Consider the following 24131-nt stretch of genomic DNA (forward strand, 5'->3'; position numbering starts at 1 on the left):
ACAGTAATATTACACTCCTCCTTGATCTTTAAGGATCACACAAACATCAGCCATTTCATAACTTCACAGCTTTATTTCAGATATTTAGCTGTTTTACTTTCTTTGTTCAACTAACTTTGTTCTACAATCTTTGTTTTACAATGTACATTCTTTTTTCTGTTTTGGCCCCATTGTTCTCCCTAGTTCGGTTAATTTGTTAATACAACAAGAAAAGACTTTTTTTCTATCTTGTCATTAAACTAACTTACACTTAACCTCCCTCATTACATATTCATTCAATAATTTGAATTATACTCAAGTATTCATATTAAAAATCAAATAGAAAAAAGTATGTATAATTATATAATTTATAAATATATAAAGTATATATATTATTATTCAGAGGTGTTTCCACTTTCTTTAATTCCTAATGATTAGATCAAATTATTATTCAAAAATATTTGATCTAGAAATATAACTCCTCCTTTCAAAAGCAGTGACTAAGCAGTTGCAGCTAATTTTAGATCAGTTTTCCTTACTTCAGTGGTGTACAAGATACTAGAAAGTATTATTTTAAACAAAGTTGAAACTAATTATTATAACAAGAATTTGCTAACAGAATATCAACACCAATTTATAAAGTATATATCATGCACAAAAAATCTAACAAAAAAAAATTAATTTTATAATTCATTAAACATTGAGTTTAATGAATTATAATTGAACTCAATGTTTAATGAATTATAAAATTCATTATTCGTTGATTTTGTTCTACTGAATTTTGAAACAGTTGCTTGTAACAGATTGTTGCTAAAACTAAAATCTTATGGTATTTATGGATTAGTACTGAAATGGATAGTTTTTTTTCTAAGAAATAAGAAGCAGAGAGTAGTCAAGAGTGTTGTTGCCTCCTATTGGTTGATGTTTTTAGTGGTGTGTCTAATAAGGTACCCTATAAATGTAAACAACAAAAAAGAAAAAAGAAATGGTTTAATGACCATTCTTTTTTGTTGTCTATATTAATGATTTGTTAGATAAAATTAATTGTTTTTGATAATTTTATTTAAAGTTTTAATGTTTTTATTTTAAATGCTGATACCAAATTTTTAATAATAGTAAATTTAGATTTGTGTCAAAGAAATCCCAAATGACTAAAATAAAGCATTTGAATGAATTCAATAGAGACTCAACATAGACAAGTGTGTTAAAGTGAATTTTTTTTTTAAAAAGTGCACATTGGAAACTCCAGAACTCATTCTTATCCATCTACTAAAACAATTACTTGAGGTGATTGTAAAAACAACCAAATTAATTATGATGGCTCAAAAGAGCTATAATAATACTAGTCTATAACAAAATAACAAAATGCGTAAAGTATATATCATATAATACAAAGTGTATATGCATACATTAATATATATATATATATATATATATATATATATATATATATATATATATATATATATGTATGTATATTATATATATGAATATATATAATATATATATATATATATATATATATATATATATATATATATATATATATATATATATATATATATATATATATATATAAATAATATATATGAATATATATATATATTATTAATATATATTCACATCACATTACCATAACATTCACCCTCCTCTTAAAAGTGTTCAGCTGTATTTATAAGTTAAGTTTATCTGGTGCTTTAGAAATTCGTGAAGATCTATGAGGAAGAATGTTTATTTGCTCTATAGGATTCAGAATGTTTTCTAGTTCCTTTTCGGAAGTTAAAGGAGTTTCATTGCTACCATTAGGGGGTGGAGGATAGTTATCAATGGCTGTTATTTCAGAATTATTGTTTGATGTTTGTATTATAGGTCTTGTTTCAATGGGAGCCAGTTGTTTAGTAGACCCCGTAGTTTCATGACCACTAGGAAATCTCACATAAGCTTAATGAGGATTTGTTTCAATAGCTGAACCTCATTTACTGAATCTTCATATTTACTTTGCATCACATTTCTTTTTATAATTACAAGTCCTAGATTGACAAGCCATTAAGGAATTCAAGATCCAGATGATGATCTTCGTTGAAAATTGAATTGGCATCTATGTGGACTACAATTAGTAGAAGTACATAATAGAGATCTTGTAGCATGAAGTGCATCAGGTAGAACTCTTTTCCGTGATGATATAGGCAGATTTTTGAGACTTCCAAATAATTCCATTGTATCTTTTAATTTGCCCATTTCCGGCCGGGTTGTAAGAGTTTGTTCTGCTAGTTGCGATCCCTTGTGATAAAACCAGTGCTTGAATTCAGAAGATATTAATGAGGATCCGCAATCAGAATGAACAAAAAGATCAGCTAAATAATTACTCATTGTCTGAGTTGTCATATTTTTTACAGAATAAGCTAAGGGAAAACTGGAGTATTTGTCAACAATTGTTAACATATATTGTTCAGGGTTGAAGAAAGTAATGGACCTTTGAAGTCAATAGATACATGTTCGAATGGCTAAGTTGCTTTAATTAGGTGCATATCATTTAGGCGATATGCACTTGGGTTTTATTTGTTTACATATTCTACAACCTTTATATATTTGCTTTATATCTTCTACTGAATAAGGGAGGTTTCTTGATTGAATAAAATGTGGAGGTGACTAATGCCAGGATGGCAAAGTGCAGCATGCAGATCATATAATAATTCTGAACTTATTGCTGCACATCTAACACGAGTAATTGTATCCGAACCACTATGTATGTATCTGGATATCATAGGAATATGGAGACAAGGCTATTCTCTAGCGTATTATTTTATTGTTATTTATTTTACTGCTTGATTTATAATCATACATAAATGCCATAGACCGTTGATCAGTGATGAGAATGAAATGTCGACCCAAAAGAAAATTGTACCAATGATTTATGGCTTTGACTATAGCTTGAGCTTCTTTCTCCACTGATGAATAGTATTGTTTGCTCCCTTGAAGGATTCGTGACAAGCCTTCCATCCTGGTTAAGTGTGGCAGATATGGCAAAATCAGAAGCATCAGTCTCTACAGTAAAAGGTACATTCTCATTAAAGGTTTGCATGGAAGATCGAACAAGCTCATTTTTAATGTTTCAAATACTGCTGTTTGCTGCTGTTTGAGTGGGAATCAAGTAACAGAGTTCAAAGATTTAATTTTATCTTAGAACTTTCTTATCCATTTTGCATTGTATGAGAACATTCCAATAATATGCTGTAAAGACTTTGCATTATCAGGTGGTATATCAGGGGGTAACTTAATGAGAGGAGCAAGCCTCTGAGGATCAGGTTAAAAAGTGCAATAAGATATACGGTAACCTAAAAAGTCTCCGTTGAAATTACACACTTCTCTTCATTTAATGTAATTCCAGCATCAATGGCAGCTAATCTGAACTCAAGCAGATTTTCATCATGTTCTTTCTGACTATTACCACATACTGTAATATTATCAATGAAAGGAAAACAGTCAATTCATATGTTTTAACAAAGTCATCTATTTTGTGTTGAAAACATCCATTGGTAACTCCATAAGGTATTGCCACCACATTTTGTCAGCTTCAAAGTAGTATGTGGTCAATCTCTTTTAGATAAAGATATTTGGTAGTATGCTGAGATTAGCAAACAATTTAGGAGGTTCGGTTTTCATGTTTGAAAACCTGCAAATGTTATGGGTTGTCTTTTCCCACCATATTTAATGGTAATACTCTCATGCAACACTTGAAAATCTGTGCCAAGAATAATATCTATACATAAGTTATCTAGCACATGCAACTTGACTTTGTTATAGATTTTGTTTTTTGAAGAGTTATTGAAACATAACAATATCTGATTTTGCTAAGAAGAAGCTGATGTCATTGCGATTACGCTCTGTTCATAAATAACATCTAAGTTGAGTAGAGCCACTGTTTTTTGTTAATGAAACTTTTATTTGTACTCCCACTATCAATTAAAGCTTCTGCTTTATATTTATCATTCATAATGATGTTATGACTGACTCTGAAGAGAGGGAATTTGCTGAAGCTGATATAGTGGCACAGAAGTAATCATCATCAATTTTAGGAATAGCAGCAGAAACATTAGATGATCTGCAAACTTTTTCAAAATGACCAATCTTTTTATGCTTATGACAGATAACTTCATGAGCCGGACATTTAGTACATGGATGGCATATGTTTCCACAAAACCAGCACAATTGTTTTGATTTTACCATAGCAGCTAAGTGATTATCAGTCGTGGATTGTTTTTGTAAAGATGATTTGATTTCCTGAATAGAGGCAGATAGGTATGGTTGATTGTGAGTATAAGTTTGAATTTTGTTGGGTCACATCTAAAGATCTATTTTTGTCAAAATCTGATGAAAGGTCTAATGTCTTGTTTTCTAGTAAGTGTTGGCATATAATGTTAGAGAGTAATCTATTTATAAATGCATTGCAAATCATTTCAGATTTATATTGCTCAGCACTTACAGCAATGAATTTACAGTCCTTGGATAAATTTTTAAGGTCATTTAGGAATTGATCTATCGAATTACTCTCTTTCTGCTTCCGTGTTGACAAAATGTGTCTGGCAAATATTTCATTCTTTGGTTTAATGTAAATAGACTCAATAATAACTCTTTGCTTGTTCAAACTCATCACACTCTGATATAAATTCATAGACATTAGGTTAAATATGGTTTATTAAGAAATTAAGTTTGATGGAGTTATCATAAACTGTACTTATAAAATTGTAAAATGTTCTTAACCAATGGTTGTATGTTTTTGCTGCATCTGGTGAGTTCGGATCTATACCAAGTCTATCAGGTTTCATGAATCGCTCCATCTTTCTTTTATTTAAATGATAATATGTTAGCTCTTTTGATTGTAAAGAATACCCAAACTAATTATGTTGGCTCAAAAGAGCTGTAATGTAATTTATATCATATTAACATAATAGTGATTTAAAGCATTTTTGGTGACTGCAAAAGATCCCTAATTAGGTTCCTGTTTGATGTTTAAGGGTTTTGTGCAACATCTATAAATGCTTCAAATTACCTCAAATTCTTATAAGTTTTAAGAATATAAGTAAATGGATGAGAATAGGAGATTCCAATGTGCACTTGAAAAAAAAATATTTTGGACCACTTAATTATCCACTATTCATTAATGGTTATTTAACTTCATTATTCTGAATTTAAATGAGATTTTGGAGTAATAATTTTTACAAATCTTAAATAGAAAGATCAAGTAACTATGACAATTGGCAAAGTAAATCAAAAGCTGGGATAAATAAAAAAATCATTTACAAGTTTCGATTTTTAACTTATGAAATTACTTTATATAACATTCACTCTCTCTTGAATTTGACTTCTTGAATTTGCAGTTCCAGTTTGGTCTCATTATATGAAAGAAGACTGTAATATGATTGAAAAAGTACAACACAGACCAAGTAAAATTGTTTCATCAATTAGCAGTCTCTAATATAAAGGTTGACTTATTGCTTTAAGCTTGACAGCTGAGAGATGAAAAAGGGGAGATTTGATATTATTATACAAACTTATGCATGGTATTGACAAGATAAACAGAGGAAAATGTTTTCCACTTGGTAAAAACTGTTTAAGAGGGCATTCCTTTAAATACCATAAAGAGTTAATGTTATTATTAGTTATATTATATTTATTATAGTATTATTTATAATATATTATATATTATTGTAATATATATAATTATTTGTAATATATATTGTTGCATATTTACATCCTAATATCTTATATATATATATATATATATCTATTTATTTATATATCTTTATATATATAAGATATATATATATATATATATATATATATATATATATATCACATTTATATATATATCACATTTATATATATATCTATCACATTTATATATATATATATATATATATATATATATATATATATATATATTATATATCTATCTATATATATTTTAATTATATATTATTATTTATATATTTATATTATATATTATTATTTATATATTTATATTATATTTATTTCACCTCCCCAAGGCCGATAAGGCCACTACAGATGAGGAGGCTACTTGTGGTTATAACCCTCTCTCAACTCTATAATTCCAAAACACGAACCTTGACAAACAAGGGTGCTGCGCGGAGAAACAAGTGGAGCGCGGTACTACCAGGGACATGGTGGGGATCAAACTCGGAACCTCTCGCTTATAAAGTAAGCGCTCTACCACGACACCACTACCGCATTATATATATATATATATCTTATATAAGTATTAATAGGTTTACATTATTAAAACCAATGTTAATTAAATATATTTTTATATGTTAAATATAATAAGTTAATTTAAATTATCAGAAACATTTAAAAAAATTTTAATAGTAATTACAGTGCTCATAATATTACCAAATGATTCATTAATACGTTTTTCTTAATACTTTTATGACATTTCTAGATAAGTATGACCTCTGTGAACAATCTTTATGATAGAAACTTAGCGGATACACATAGTGGAAGTGTTTTGCATATAGATTCACATCCTGAAGATCAGAAAGAAGATTATCACGAAGCTATTAAAATCATTGATGAAAAAATTGCTACAGCAAATAGTGGTATGTATAATTATAAATATTACTTAACTAAAAAAAAATTGTTATTTAAAATTGAATATTTGTTAGGTAACAGAGTTATAAATAAATTATGTTATTTACCTTTCACTTTTTTTCACAAAATTCTGTTTTTATTTTCAAAATTTTAACATTTTACCAGGTTATGTTAAAAGTAGAATATTAGAATATTTTTTTATTTTTCATGGCCGACGACACAGGTTTCAAAGTGGAGGGGCGCAATCGTCAATTACTAAAAAAATCCTCTCTATATCTAGAATTCTACTTTAGCTGAAAACTTTTTTCAAAGTGGTTCTGTAAGTCTTTCTTTTTCAATCTTGAAAAAAATAATCTCTTCAATTCAATATCCGGTCATTTATGGGCCTTTGTAGACTTGCATTTGTAGTTAATAGTTTTACAGCGCCACCAATACCATCACATGGTGACTTTCTGTGACTTGTAGCAAAAAATTAATGTCATAATTATCTTTAAAATTTACAATATCTGGAAACAGATATTGTAAAAGCTTTTGTGGTTTTTATACTGTGCAGCACAACCATCTGAAAAATAAAAGATACTTTGAAATTTTAGGATGATTTTCTTTTAAATAGTTAACTATTTGGGTTTGAACTTCATTCACATAATGAATGTCATGCTCATTATCTTCTGTCACTGCTACAACAAAGTGGGGACCCCATGCCCCATTACCCATATATGGAAATCCATATACTTGCAGATCAAAATCCTTATATTTTTTTGAAAGATCAATGAATATAGAATGATGTGCATATAGATAAGGTATATAAAAATTTGCCTAAATTTATTTAAATTTGCCTAATTTATTATAAATTGATAAATACAGGTACTTAAAAACAATTTTTTACCTTTCTGATCATTTCATTGGATTCGCCACCCATAAAAACAGGCTAACAAGCTAGGTATAAATTTTCAAGTAAAAAAATTAAACATTTTTAAAATTATATAACTCAGCAAAATATGAGATATAGGGTAATTTAAAAAATTATGGGTCATTTGACATGGAATTACCCAATATTAAATTTAAATGTTAAATTTTTAAAATTATTAAATTTAAATTTAATTTATTAAATTATTAAATTTAATTTATTCTTAGATGTTTATTAAATATATAGATAATATTTAAATAGAAATAAATTGGTGATATCTGTACTGTTTTAAAAATCGACAAATCAGACAAAGTATTCAATTTTTTTTTAAGTGCTGGTAAGAGAGCGTTATTTAAATTTTCTGAGTCAGCCATTTTCATAGTCATAACTTAATTTTATCTTGGGCACCTAAATCTCCTAAGAATAGGAAACCCTTGATCTAAAAACCCCCAATTTAATTATAGGTATTGGTTGGAGATGATTCTACCACTAGGAGGATAAACCTAGATAGTGATTCTCCTAATGGTAGTATGACAGTAAAAATCAATTAACATCAAGAAGAGTATTTGATTCTAAATAATTGCTTCTACCCATGGGGTTGAATCATATTAACTTTAAATAAAGCTTCTGCAAAATTATGTTTTAAATTTAGATTTTGTTTAAATTAAAGTTTGTTTTAAAATTATACAATTAGCCTTAAAAATTGTTTTATGTTATCAATCCTCTCTGGAGACACCAGAGAGGATTGATAACATGCGTCTCTCAGTTATTTGCTATGATTTTTTTTAAATAGTTTTTATAATATATATTATATATTACCAATTATGCCTAAAAAAAGAGGCAATCTTAATAGATGTTAACTGTGCAGTAGACTGGATATATAGTTTATATAAGACTAAATATATAGTTTATAATTTCAAAAATAATTATCATTTCAGGCCTTGTTTTAAAGCATAAACTGGCGCGGCATTCATGTATGTGCAAAGCCATTTAACGTAAACAGTAAACCATTTCAGTTGAGCCACTTTTTATCAATTTTTAATATTTAAACAAGTCTAAAGATATCGTTTAAGTGGTAAGATAAAAGAAGTAATTAACATTAGAAAAACTACTTATGAAGTTTGAATAATAGTTACAAAAAAAGTTTGCTTAAAAATTATGTTTGGTATTCGCGTATTTAAAAATGTAATTAAATAAAAAAAAACAAAGAAAATTTTACTTTTATTATTCTAAATTTTCCATCAAAAATGTTGAGCAAAAAAATATGTTATATGATGCTTATATAAGAAAAAAAAAAGTCATAAAAGAAACATTAAAAAAAATTTATCTTCTTGCAATAGCATGAATATTTATTTAGACAATTTCTCATAACAAACAATAACAAAAATAATTACCAAGTTTAAAAAATAAAATAAAAAACTAAACAAAAAATTGTTAGCAAAAAAAAAGTACACGTTAAATTTTATTTTATATTAGCGCCACTTTTGGTATTTTAAATTTTGTTATAATGATTGACTTTATTTTTAAAAAAATTAAAAAACATTAATTATTATAAACTTTAAACGACATTTTATATAGAGTTTATTTTTTATAATTAAAAAAATAATTTGGTTTATGGATATAACTCTATTAATTTTTTTGCTTAAATTAACACTTGAAGCAATATAGCTTTTGCAATGTCTTTGTTCATATTTATTTTATTTTTTTTTAGCAAAAAATAATAGTTTAGAAAAAAAAAATTTATAATAGTTGCATCAGCTTTATATAATTAACAGATTGTGCAATATTAATCAAGTGAAAACATAAATTTCCTTATAATTTAGAAAGAATTTTGATTAAAAAAGTTATTTAAATTAAAAAAAAACTAGTTTTTTTTTTCTGTTTTTTTTTTCCTCCTTTTCTATTTTTTATAAAAAATTAAATTCCTTGTATACTTGTTATAACAAATAACACTGCATCAAAAATATTCATAAAGGGTAGATTTAACTTTTTTGTCTTAAGGCAAGTGAAAGCGCAACAGTATATATTTTTTGTTAAATGGTACTTGAAAACTTAAATCTTTGTCACACAAAAAAAGTGTTGGTAAGGTGATTGAATAACTTGAGTTTTTTTCTTTGCAACAAGTAATATTTTTTGTTTGTTAATAACTTTTTAAAAGTAAAAAATCATTATTTGTGAGGCCACAAATTTAAGAAATAATCAAAAATTAATTAACATATTTTAATTCATTTATACAAATGTTGAAAAAAGAAAGAATATATATATATATATATATAAATATATATATATATATATATATATATATATATATATATATGTATGTATATATGTATATATATATATACAGCCCTTGGAATTAGGGTCAGCATTCGGCAATGCCGATCTAAAAGTGTTTGAGGTCAGCAAAATCCCTATCCTCAATTTTTATGTTTTATGGTAACCCCTTAGTGTCAAATTTTTTTTGTCTACCTGATGCCAACCTCTAACAGTTTGACTGCTTTCTACTGCTGATTTGTTCATGGTAAAAACTGATAGGTTTTATTATGCATTAGATAAGTTTTGAGAAGTTAATTTAAACATTTCTAAAACCTTTAATAAAGTTTAGCATGCTGATCTTCTCCATAACCTCTCTTCTTATGGTGTATCAGGTAACATCTTTAAGGCTATTGAATTCTTCCTTACCAATCGTAGTAGGGTCAGATCATTATATTTCAACCAATGGCTTGTGGGGTACCATCTCTGATTTTCCTGATTTTTACATATCATTATCTAAATGATGTAAATAGGTTAAATGTGCAATTTCAGAGTTCCAAGTGCAACGGTTTAGAAATTATAGCCTTACAAACACTCTCAGGTAGCCCCCCTCGGTTCCTCGAATGGTAAAAATAGACAACTTTAAGGCCTTATAACTTTTTTCTAACTTTCAGCAAGTGGCTCATTTTTTCTAGAACTATTTTCTAGATATTTCTGTCTTAAAATTTGTGATTTTCATTAGCTTGTATTATGTTAGAAAAAAACTACAGCCTCCTAAACTTTGGAAAAATTCTGAAAAATGCTAAATAAAGGCAAAATGAAGTTAACCGTAGTATTTTTCTATTCATCAACAAGTCCTTACATGTTAGTTTTCTGATTAGCTACAATGGTCTACAACAAATTGGCAAAATATAAGCAGCTTGTTACATTTTAGAAATCAGTTTTATCTAAAAATATATAGTCCACTTTACTTAAAAAGTCCCATTTTCAGCCATTTGGGGATGGCTCGTAAATTTTTCTAACACTTTGTATTAATCTGATATTAACAGCAAATAAGGCCATTAGATCTAACTATATAAAAATGTAAACATCACAAACTTGTCATGTTCACAACAAAAATGGCAGCATTTTTTATTAACCCTATTTTTCAATTATCAGGGCTGAATAGTGTTATTGGAGACCAGTGCCCCTCCAACCTGCTTTCTGGCCCATGTGAGGGATGTAACCCACTATCTGTAATTTGTTTTACAAAATTTTATATAATTGCTATAAAAACCATTTCTAGCCCAGCATTGTTGTTTATGTGAAAAGCATAGTTATCTTTTTTACAAAATTCTTGTACTCTCCCTTAATAATGGCAATACATAATAATGTAGTTGAAAACAATTATATATGATAATTCATTTCATCCCTTTTTTAATAAGATAAGAGTAAGCTCAGGGTCATGTAACGTGGCAATAATGTCACTAACTGGATACCAATGGATATCTGTGGTTGTTGGATACTTGAAATAATTGCCTGCTTTTTGTAAACAGCTAATACAAACTGTGTCACCTTTAAGATCAGTTATCTTTCCAGGAAAGAATTCACCAAAATAATTCACTAATACCCAATCATTAATATTGATGTCAGTATTCATCGATTTTTGTGTATTAATGCAAGTATCTTCCAGCATGTGAAAAGAGTCAAATGTACTGCTCATTGATGTTACATAAGCTTTTAAACAGCATGATTGAGGTGATAAATAATGGTATGAGCGAGTACCTTTGATGGCAGGAACATTCTCAAATCGTTTAGCAAGCACTTCATGTGTAATAGCAGCTGTTTCGGTTTCAGAAATGTAGATAAATCTGAAAAAGAGTTAACATAAATTATAATTCTATTTCCAAATATGTATTTAGTAAGGTCTTGTTTTAAGGAATCCTTTTCTATACTATTTGATTTTTTATAACTAAACATTCATACGTTATTTTTATTATTTTTGCTTAAATGCCTATTATGATATAGGATACTAGACATCAATTATTTGAAAAAATATCATAACCTAAATGTACATACACTTTGACAATAGCATGATATATACCTGATGTTTTTAATTTTTTCTTTAGCAACTAAGAACATGTCCCTCGGTGTCAAAATTTGATTGCCAATTTGCCTATGAAAGGATAGGTTATGAATAACTCTTTTCACTGTACCACCTATTCCATCACATGCACTTTTTCCATGTGCAGTCCCAAAAAAATGCCAGTCTGCTTTTAGTCCATAATCTTTTTCATGAAAACACAGGTTTTTCAAATTAAACCTAAAATACAATAAGAAAAAAACCTATTCAGTTAAAGATTATCAATTTTGTATCCAATTTCAAAAACATCATTTCAAGGGCTGAAAATAGTTTGTCTAGAATAGGTAATTGTTATCAAAATTTTTTAAAAATATTGTGATATGAAAATTTAACCTATTTTTATACTGGCTGCTTGCACCATCAGTGAAATAATTGATCTTCTGAACTTGTGGATATTCCTCTTTCAGAATTGGTATGATTTTGGAAACATAACTGAAAACTGCCTCAGTATTGTGAATTAGATTGTCAGATATAACACAATAACATTTGCTTTCTGGTGATTGGTTTCCATTTAAAGATTGCACATATATGACAAATGGATGGAGAGTTGCTTGATTTTTGGAAAAATAGGATGACTGAACTTCATCTTGTATAATAAATGAAAAATTTTCAGCAAAATCCATTTGCATAATACATTCATTTGGCTTCATGTTTTCTTTGAGCTGGTTTAAAAAGAATGTCTGTGATTTGCTGACATAATGATGTTTTGTGAGGTTATATAACTTGTCTGTTAACTCTTCTAGAAACTCATCAGGACTTTTAACTATAGTTTCCAAAGGAGCATCTATCAGTCTTCAACCATTGCTTATAAGTTATTTCATTTGCTGAATCCCCTAACAGTTCATTTAACTTTTTTTCAATTCTCTTTTTTCCAGGACACTTCTCACACTCATGAAACATACATGGTTTATTTTCTATTGAACATACAGCTAAGGCCATCAGATCTTTTGACTTTATTTCATTTTTTAATGATTTAACCATAAGATTTGGATTTTGATGGTCAATACAAACACAGACTGTGTGCGTGCCAGATTTTCCTGCAACAATACAATGTTGTGGCCTTAAAAGAGCAAATGATGTCAGTCCCACCTTTACTACACCATTAGATTTTGATTCTTCTAACCATTTCTGGTAAAGTTCTGAAAGATTGCATAGTATGAGTTGTTTCTGAATGTGCTGTCTACCATCAACTGTCTTTATGCTAATGTAATCCTTTGCTCCTGGCAATAACCTGCTGTTACTATCATCCTCATAATAGTTGACAATTTGATTTACAACTTCAGTAGTCAATTTTTTAGGATTTTTTATGTCTGTTGATCTCTCGCCAAGGATTCCTTTAACATCCCGCAAAGCTCTAGCTTGCTTCACCATATATTGTGTTGTTTTAAATTCATTTATTGTTTCCTGAATAGTCCAATGGACTGGAGCTAAAGTGAGCAATTTTATTTTTTGTGAAATATTGATCTCATTACGAAACTTTTGTTTAAGCTGTTCTACAATAAAATCTAAAAAGGAACTTTTGAGCATTCTAATTTGAAGCTCATCTCGTTCAGATGCATACAATGATTCATTTAGCAACTTAACTTTCTTTTTTATTTTATTGTCTATTTGTAGCATACTCATGCTGGATGATCTTTTAATAGGAGACACACCAAATTTAACAAGACAAGGATTTATAGTATCAATTTGTGTGACAGAGTTATCAGGTGATATGTAATCTGGATTGTCTCTGGAATGTCTCTTGTCAACTTCTTCAACATTCTTGATTTTTCTTACACAACCAAAACATATTTTTTTTCCCAGGAATTAAATCCAGTCCAGTTGTCCAGTTGATTATGCTCCAGTTGATTATGCTCCAGAGTAACAGTTGTCAGGTTTTCTTTAACAATCTTTGAATGAATTGAGAACGGGTCACAACATGGTTTATGGTATGTTGAATAGTAATTAATAAGTTCTAACCTATGGTGAGTGCAAATTATATGCAAATAAATATTTCTTATTCCAGTTCTTAAGGTCAGCAGGTATTTATCTTCATTTACTATTTCTGAAATTTCAGACTGACTGCAGTATGTATTTTTATGACAATCTAACTTTAGTTCAATACCAATAGAACAAGTATTCATGTTTATCTAATAAATTTAATTAAGATGAAATATTATTGAACCTTCTTATGTATAATTTTCTATGAAGTTATATAGGAGAAGTAAGTTCAATAATGATTTGATTACATATATATTATATATATATATATATATATATATATATATATATATATATATATATATATATATATATATATATATATATATATATATATTTATATATGTATATATATATATATATATATATATATATATATTTATATATGTATGTATGTATGTATGTATGTATGTATGTATGTATGTATGTATGTATGTATGTATGTATGTATGTATGTATGTATGTATGTATACATACATACATACATATTTACCTTTGCAAAAGGGTATATTATATAGAATCATTGCATTTTTAGATAAATAGTTAAAATTAACTAATAAAATTGAAACTCATACTTTGTTAAAAAACTTATTTAAACAAAACATTAAATCAATATTGTAATGGCTTGATTAATCTTGTAATACTTCATATTCCCAGTAATGTATGAACCCACTGTCCTACTATTGCCTTGAATTATTAGCAATTCAATCAGCTATAAAAAAATCATCATAATAAAGATTAAATCGCAATTTTATGATTAACTAAATTTTTTTTGAGTGTCACCTTTTAAAAATAATGCAGGCTCTATATAGTTATTACCCCTTTAGTTGTGCTCCTATCTGGTATAAAGTCCAGATCAGGGAGAAAGTAACCAACCATATCTCTTTTTTTTTAAGAAATGGCTTATGATAGGCTACATCCCTCACATGGGCCAGAAAGCAGGTTGGAGGGGCACTGGTTTCCAATAACACTATTCAGCCCTGATAATTGAAAAATAGGGTTAATAAAAAATGCTGCCATTTTTGTTGTGAACATGACAAGTTTGTGATGTTTACATTTTTATATAGTTAGATCTAATGGCCTTATTTGCTGTTAATATCAGATTAATACAAAGTGTTAGAAAAATTTACGAGCCATCCCCAAATGGCTGAAAATGGGACTTTTTAAGTAAAGTGGACTATATATTTTTAGATAAAACTGATTTCTAAAATGTAACAAGCTGCTTATATTTTGCCAATTTGTTGTAGACCATTGTAGCTAATCAGAAAACTAACATGTAAGGACTTGTTGATGAATAGAAAAATACTACGGTTAACTTCATTTTGCCTTTATTTAGCATTTTTCAGAATTTTTCCAAAGTTTAGGAGGCTGTAGTTTTTTTCTAACATAATACAAGCTAATGAAAATCACAAATTTTAAGACAGAAATATCTAGAAAATAGTTCTAGAAAAAATGAGCCACTTGCTGAAAGTTAGAAAAAAGTTATAAGGCCTTAAAGTTGTCTATTTTTACCATTCGAGGAACCGAGGGGGGCTACCTGAGAGTGTTTGTAAGGCTATAATTTCTAAACCGTTGCACTTGGAACTCTGAAATTGCACATTTAACCTATTTACATCATTTAGATAATGATATGTAAAAATCAGGAAAATCAGAGATGGTACCCCACAAAGTTTTCTTGAAATTGGTTGAAATATAATGATCTGACCCAGTATAAAAGTTGTCCTCAATGGACAACACTGTATTTCCTGTAATTTCAGGGGTTCCTCGAGCTTCTATTCTTGGCCTCATACTTTTTTAAATTTACATTAGCGATCTCCCAGAAATTCTCTCATCTAAGGTGGCATTGTTTGCTGATGATACTACTCTTTATTCTTGTCTTGCAGGGTTCATACTGTACCTGGAAAACCTGGAAAATCAGTTAATTTTTTGATAAAGTCATGGAAAACCTGAAAAAGTCAGGGAATTTTTTTTTTCTTTAAATAGTCATTGAAAAGTCAGGGAATTCTGATTGAGAAATTAGTAGTTTTATAATTAAGCTAATATGTTTTCAACTTTCAACCATTATCACATCGTTGTAATGTTACTTCTCTTTCTATTTTCTATAAGTACTATAATAGGTGCTGCTCTAAAGAGCTAATGTCTGTGTCTCCTACTAAATTTCATTCTTGTGTTACTCATCATGCAATTAAGTCTCATCCTTTTACTGTGACTGTTCTTAAATGCTTCAAAAATTCTTATTCGTCTAGTTTTTTTCCTCTGCCAGTAACTTCCACCTCTAAAAGTGGTTGTTTGCAGTCTTGTTTGAAATGAAAATTTATTAAAAATATATATAATTTTCTTAAAAAACAAATATAATTAGTTTTATTTTTTAATGTTTTAATTTATATAAAAATGTAAAACAGTTTTAATTCTTCATTTGTATTAATATAACACATCCTTTGTATTTTTTTATTGTTAATCTGTTAATAAGCACCTGTACTTAGATCAAGGTAAACAGCTAGCATTTACATCATTTTCCAGTAAAATAGTTTTTTTTTTCTTTCTTTTTTATATTAGTTTCTTGTGTCCATATTACCTCTTATAGTGTATAGTAGTAAGGTAAGTAAGAGGTAAAAATGTTACCTCTGATAGTGTAGCTTTGAGATTCACCATGCCAACAAGTACAGGTATAAATTCCAATATTCAATCTTACGTTCTTTCCTTTTGGCTGTTTATATTTTAGTAAATAATTTGTTTTGGAAAGTTTGATTTTAAAAAGTTTAACTTTAAAAAGCCTAAACTTATTTTCTAATGTTTATTAATGAAATACACTACTTGCCTAATTGTCTCAGCTCTTTAAAGATTTTTTCAGTTTTTATGAAGATGGTTTATTCTGATAGTTTATTAGATATATTATTTTATTATTAATTTTAGAAGTTAAATCATTAATATTTAATGGCAATAGCAGTTCCCCAAGAACCTTTGTAGAACACCACCCAGTACCTTTGACCAATCTTATTTTTTTTATCCCTAATTATAACATGTTTTTTTATTTGATAAATATGCTTCTATCCATGTTAACAATTTTTTATTTATACAAAAACCACTTTTGATTTTGATACAGTCGTCCCCCGGTTAACGAACTTAATTCGGAGTACGAACTAGTTCGTTATCCGAAAAGTTCGTTAACCGAAACGCGTTTTCCCATAGGCCGCCATTAAAAAATTTTTAATTGGTGGATTTTGCCGAAATAATGGGGGAAAAATTTCAAAAAATTGTCCAACTTGATAAATAAAATAGGCAAAGGTGAAATGATGGAAACCTGAGATTTATGCACTTTTAAAAATTGAAACAAATTGAAATTGTGCATCAAAATTGCTTGTCAAAGTTTTAGAAAAAACTAAAAATTGAACATGAACATTGCTTATCAAAAAATGGTTGATTTATTCACACCAAACTCCTTAGCCAGGTCACTTTGCTTTTCACCTTTTTGCACTCTTTGAATGATTGTCTTTTTCTCTTCAAGAGTGAAAACTTTTCTGCTTTTTTTCGCAGGGTTCGACATTTTGAAAAATTGCAAAATCAAAAAAATCGCAAGTGGGAAAAAAACCTAGAAAAAAGCACAAAAATGCATGAAAAATATTAGTGAAACAAGAAAAGAAAAAAATGAAACAACAAAAGCACACCCAGCACAACCATTCACCTCCCAGGCTTCCATGACACTCACAAAACTGAGGGGGAAATGCTGGACGGCGCGCCCGACCTTCACGCGCGTGTGCACGCTATTTGGCAGTCCCGGTTCGTTAACCGAGTTCCGGTTCGTTACCCGGGGGAGGATTTTAGGCAAACTTTCGGTTCGTTAACCGAAAGTTCGCTAACAGGGGGGTTCGTTAACCGGGGGACGACTGTATTCATCTTTTATGAATTACTGTGTCAAATACTTTTTGGAAATCAGTATATAAATTGTCTATCAATTTGCCTATGATTAATTGGTATACTATAAGATCTAAGCAGGGTTCGACAAATGTGTAAATGATAAGAATTTAAATTTTTATCTTTAAATTGTTAGATATCATTTGTTAACAAATCAGCAAACAATATGAAACGATTTAAAGATATGGAAAAAAATCAGCTTTCGTTTTTCTGTTTTTGTTTTAATTACATTATTTAGAAATAAAATGAAAAATTTGTTTGGCTATTGTTTTTTTTAATGATTTTATTTAGAATTAAAGTTTGTTTTTCTTATTTATTTAATCAAGAACGTAATTAAAACATTTATTTTTCCTTTCTTACATTATTTTATTTAGAGTTTAAATAAAACAATTGTTTTACCTTTTTTATTTTATATATCTTATTTAGAAATAAGATAAGACATTTACTTTGAACTTTTTTATTATTTTTTATTTAGAGTTAAAATAAAATGTTTGTTTTGTGGTTTTTATTTTAATTAAAATAGCAAATAAAATGAATTTCTATAATCACGCATACCAGCCTGTAACTATTCTCTGTAAATTACAAATATAGAAGACTGTTAACAAACATATATTAAGAGAAATGTCAATATTTTTCTAAAAAAAATTTTTTTTTTCTGTCTGTGCTAATGAGTCCAATATATTTACAATACCGTTTTTACCTTTAAAAAAATCAGGTTGCTAATTGCATAAAAGAATATTTGATTCTAAATAATTTATTAAGTTACTTAATAGTTAAAAGTTTTTTTAAATATTGGACTCACCATTTTCCAGAGTTCAGGAAGATCACTAATCATTAAAGTTTGTTGATATATAATTAACAGTTGTAATGAAAAACTTTCAATGCAAAATTTTAACACAAGAGTTTACTTCATTGTATCCACTAGATTTATTTATGTTTAATTTATTATATATTTATAGCTTTTAGTTTTACAGTAGGTATATATTTCTTATATTATTGATAATAATGAAATAAAAACTTATTATAGCAATTGTCAATTGGTAAGTTTTTAAATTCTTCAGCCCAAATTTATGGTATTTATATACATATGTATTTGACAGATAATTATACAAGATAATTAAATTCCTAATGATATGGAATTTAATTATCTTGTATAATTATCAAATGACAAGCATATTAAAAGCATTTCAAGCATACATAATAGGTTTGTACATTTTTAACATAAACCTGTTACACACTTCAAACATACATAATAGGTTTTTTTCAAACATACATAATAATTTTTAACAGTGATTTACTTACGCTTTATGCGATTTTTACGTAAGCAGTAAGCGATTTCGGTTAAGCAACTTTTTATCATTTTTAACTTTTAAATTATACTATAGGCGGTAAGATAAAAGAAGTAATTAATTTTAAAAAAAGTCACAATAACTTTTGAATGACGTTTATGTAAAAATATTTCTCACAAAAGTTTGAATGACAATTATGTTTGATATAAGCGCTATTTAAATAATAAATTTAAATAATAAATTATTTGATTAGTAAATATTTACTAATGAAAAAAACTCAAATAAAATTAAAAGTTAATTTTATTTTGTTTTTATTTTATTGTAATGATTATTTTCTAAGCTTGAAGCAAAGATCATAAAAACAATTTAATATTGATAAAAAATATATGATTTAATTTAAAACTAATTTAATAAAAATATATAATTTTGTTCCGATAAAATATATAATTTAATTTAGATTTAAAAAATATATAGTTTAATTTTGATTTAAAAAATATATTAAGTTTATTAAAATTAAAGTTAATGCTTGGGTTTAACTTAACTCTCAAATTTATTTAAAAATATTACTAAATAATTGTTCAATTTTTAAATTTTATTTGTTCTTAAAAAAAAATCAGCTTATTTTTATCAGAATTGTTTTTTCAGTTTTCTTTCGTAAACATTTTTTTACTTAAAATTAAATTTTAAATAAACGGCTGCATCAAAAGTTTGTACAAAATGTAATGCAAGTTACATCACAGTGATTATTTTTCAATAAACAATATATTCAGCGATGTATTTTTAATAATGAAATAATAATAAACTAATGAACATTAAATAAATAAAGTAAATAAATTAATGTAATTTTTTTATTTGTTATTCGCTAATTTTTTTTAAATAAAAAATCATTTGTAGCTGCAAAGTCACAATTAGAAATATAAGAAATAATCATTTTAAAAACTCAAAAATTTAACATATTTTAATTCATTTATGCAAATGCAGAGAAAATAAAGAAATTTGTCAATATCAAGCATTTTAAAAAATACAATATTAAATTTAATTATTTAATATTAAAAACAAAAATAAAATAAAATAAACATTTCTTTTCTGTAATAATAAAGCTGTTAAATAACATTTAACTCGTTTTGCGATAATTGATATTATTGCAGTAGTTTAAAAAAGTTAGTCTTTAAAAAAAAAATAAAGAGAATTTTATGACGTCAAATATCGCAAATTAAGCTAATGCATTAAGCATTTTTTATTTACAACAAGGCCTGCACTTCAAACATACATAGTAGATTTGTACATTGTAAAATATGTTTAAATCGGCAATGATTTAAAAAGAAAAATGTTTATTAATTTTTGTTTAGATGTTCCAAGTTCATCTAAAAAGCTATGCGGGTGTTCAGCTTCAGCAATTAAGGTGGTGACTGGGATTGTTATTATTATTTTAATTTCTATGTCTAGTACAGGAGCTACACAAACTGGAAAGAGTGTATTCTCAAAAAATTTTAAAGCACCATTTTTTACTACTTGGGTTTCAACTTGTTTCATGGCTGTAACTTATCCTGTTTTTATGATAAGTTTACTCTTTAAAAAATCAGCATTTCGGTTACGTTCCTTCTTACAGTAAGTTGATTGTTTTATTTTTTTTATTTTTTATTTATGCATATAAAAACTATAAAATAAATTACCTTTCTTAATTAAACTAAATCAATAAATAAAACAATAATGTTTAATAAATGAAACATTAGAAATCTAATGTTTTATTTGTTAGCTATGAAACTCTAAGAAAAAAACATTAGCTATAAAACTCTAAAAAAAAAACTTTCTCTTAATAATGGCTTTGGTTATTTATTATTATTTCATTTTAGAAAAAGTGAACTATTGTTTGGTAGCCAAGGATTCTGCGTACAAAGACTGTTCTATTTCTCATTACGGTACACTTTGCCATTTTGTGTTCTTTGGCTACTCACTAATTATCTCTACTATCTCTCCCTTGAAAAACTTTTGCCTGGTACAATCACTGCGGTGTTTTCTTCCTCAAGTTGTTTTGTTTACATATTCTCATTGATCTTTTTAAAAGATACTTTTTATGTGATAAGGGTAAGTTTATATTATTATTCCTAGTTTTAAATAACAACTGTTATTAGATTAAATCTGGGTTTAGCTCTTGAATTCAGGTTATTATTCAGCACATACTGATCATAAAACTGTCCTACAATTTACAATATCCGTTTTTTTGTGTGATTTTGTTTATAAATTATGTTTGATTGATAAATCATGAGCTATTATAATATGTGGCCATATAAGTTTCATTTTAGAGGCCTAAGTTATAAGTGGCCTTTTTATATAAGTTACATTTTGGAGGCCTAAGTTATAAGTGGCCTTTTTATAAAAAACTGCAATTACAGAAAAAAATTTTTTGGACTAGTATAAGGTTCAATAAAATATGTTACAAATAATAGTTTGTACAAATATAATAACATGGCTACAAATAATAAAATATTTAATGGAGTTTTGTGTTTTCATATATATATATATATATATATATATATATATATATATATATATATATATATATATATATATATATATATATATATATATATACATATACATATACATATACATATACATATACATATACATATACATATACATATACATATACATATACATATACATATACATATACATATACATATACATATACATATACATATACATATACATATATATATATATATATATATATATATATATATATATATATATATATATATATATATATGCATGAATGTATATATAAAAAATGTAATATGCATGAATTTGTATCTGCTGTTCCAATTTTCATTTGCTGCTCCATTCTTTTTTTTTTTTTTTTAATGTCTTTGCTTCCAACAAGATTGCAAGCAACCACTAATTAGAGTTGGAAGTTACTGGAAGAGAAAAGATGAAGATTGTGGAGCAAGATAACGATTGACAGATGACTTAAAGGATTGCAAATTATATGAATCAGGAAAGCAAGATGAAGAAAGCAAATTCTAAAGGACTGATGTTCAAGGAAAAAAACTAGACGAATAAGAGTTTTTGGAGCATTTAGGAACAGTCACTAGAAGTCATTAGAAGATCCGCCCCAGATATGACAAATGTACTCCATATAAGGCCGAATTTGAAATTTATAGATATAAAAAAAAGAATCTTGAGTAAGAAAGTGTCGAGCTTGATAAAGAGATGCAACCTTAGCAGATGCTAATTTTGCAACTGATTTGATATATGGTTTCCAAGAAAGATCAGAAGTAAGAGTTAATCCTAGAAGATGAAGGGTAGATGATTTATTGAGTACATAACTGTTCATAAATATAGGAAGATCTAAATCATTGCGACATTTATAAATCATCACGACATTCATCATTCAATTACAGCTATTGTTCCAATTTTTTAAAACCTCAGTTGAACATCCTGATCCCTCTAATGTTGGTACGATCAGTCTTATAAGCAAGGTCTTTGAATCTTTAATCAAAAAATTTCTCACATCCTATCTTGAGTCAAATAACTTACTGTCAGACAATGAATACGGTTTTCAATTATCTTGTTCTACAGATGACTTGCTAACTGCTGTGACTGAAGGATTTTATCCTGCATTAGATGGAGGCAGAGAGGCTATAGCTATTGCTCTTGACTCATCTAAAGCTTTCGAGAAAGTTTGGTATGCTGGCCTTCTCCATAAGCTTGTTTCATATGGTGTATCTGGTAAAGTTTTTGAGTTTATCAAATCGTTCCTTTTGAACCGCTTTATTAAAGTCATCCTTGAAGGCTAAAACTCTTCTTCATTTCCAGTAACTTCTGAGGTACCTTAAGGTTCTATCCTTGATCCTGTTTTGTTTCTTATCTATATTTATGATCTTCCTGACAATCTTACATATAAAGTAGCTCCTTTTGCTGATTACTCAACTTTATACTTATGTCTTGACAAAAAGTCTTCTCTTTTCGATGGCTTAGAACAGGCAGCTGATCTTAAATATGGTCTCACTTTTGTAACAGATGGGCTCACAGTGGCTTGTAAATTTTAACTCTAACAAAATTGAGTTATTTACTGCAAACAACTATAGCAATTAACCCTCTGAATAAGGGTCGGGATTCGGCAATGCTGACCTAACTACCAACCTGAAAGTGTTTGAGGTCGGCAAAATATTGCTGACCTCATTTCTATATTTTATGGTAACCTCTTTGTGTCCATTTTTTTTTGCTGACCTAATGCCGACCTCTAACAGTTTGAGGTCAGTAATTTATTGCAGACCTCATTTTTTCTAATTCCGAGGGTTGAGCAATACTGTCAACATTCCTATATTAATGAGTGGCAACCCTCTCACTGAGTACTCTTCTTTACGTCTTCTTGGATTTTCATTTACTAATGATCTTTCATGGAAACCATATATACAATCGATTGCAAAATTAGCATCTGCTAAGGTTGCCTCTCTTTATTGTGCTTGTCATTTTCTTGCTCTTGATTCCATTCTCTACCTCTACAAATCTCTTATTTGTTCTTGTATGGAATACTGTTGTCTAATTTGGGCTGGTTCATCTAATAATGCTCTTTCTCTGCAAGACAATTTCCAAAACTGCATTGTAGATGTAGTTGGACCCACTCTATCTGCTAAGTTTGAACCTCTTTTCCATCGTCGTAAAGTTGCATCTCTTTTTTTTTTTCTACAAATACTATCATGAACACACTTATTCTCATTTGACTCATCATTCAGCAAAGTCTCATTTGTTTACTGTTTTTGTCCCTGCATGCTCTAAAAACTTTTATTTGTCTAGTTTTTTTCCCCGCACATCAACCCTTTAGAACTTTTTCCTATCTTCATGTTTTCCTGACTCATACAACCTTCAACTTATCAAGTCTTTTGTCAACCGTTTCCTTGCTCTATTCTTTTTTTCTAGTAACTCCCAACTTAATAGTGGTTGCTTGCAGCCTTGTTGGGAGTGAATCAAAATTTAAAAAAAATTTAGATCCTAATAGTTTAATAGTATTGTGGTTGACCCTTTGCTTTATAGTATATTTGTCCATTTATTTTATCAAGAAGTAACTTTGTAT

At 27.7% G+C, this 24131-nt stretch overlaps 1 protein-coding gene across 3 annotated transcripts in view; it reads left to right on the top strand.

The window, feature by feature from the left end:
- LOC105844863 (solute carrier family 35 member F4) overlaps window positions 1-24131 on the top strand; it is a 47175-nt gene that overhangs the window by 8144 nt on the left and 14900 nt on the right. For all 3 annotated transcript variants that reach the window (XM_065796485.1, XM_065796486.1, XM_065796484.1), the window contains exons 2-4: window positions 6440-6596; window positions 20401-20659; window positions 20905-21136. In XM_065796485.1, coding sequence (XP_065652557.1) covers window positions 6440-6596; window positions 20401-20659; window positions 20905-21136 — 648 coding nt within the window. The remainder of the gene's footprint in view (window positions 1-6439; window positions 6597-20400; window positions 20660-20904; window positions 21137-24131) is intronic.

Source organism: Hydra vulgaris, chromosome 04 (assembly GCF_038396675.1).
Source record: "Hydra vulgaris chromosome 04, alternate assembly HydraT2T_AEP".
NCBI lineage: Eukaryota > Metazoa > Cnidaria > Hydrozoa > Anthoathecata > Hydridae > Hydra > Hydra vulgaris.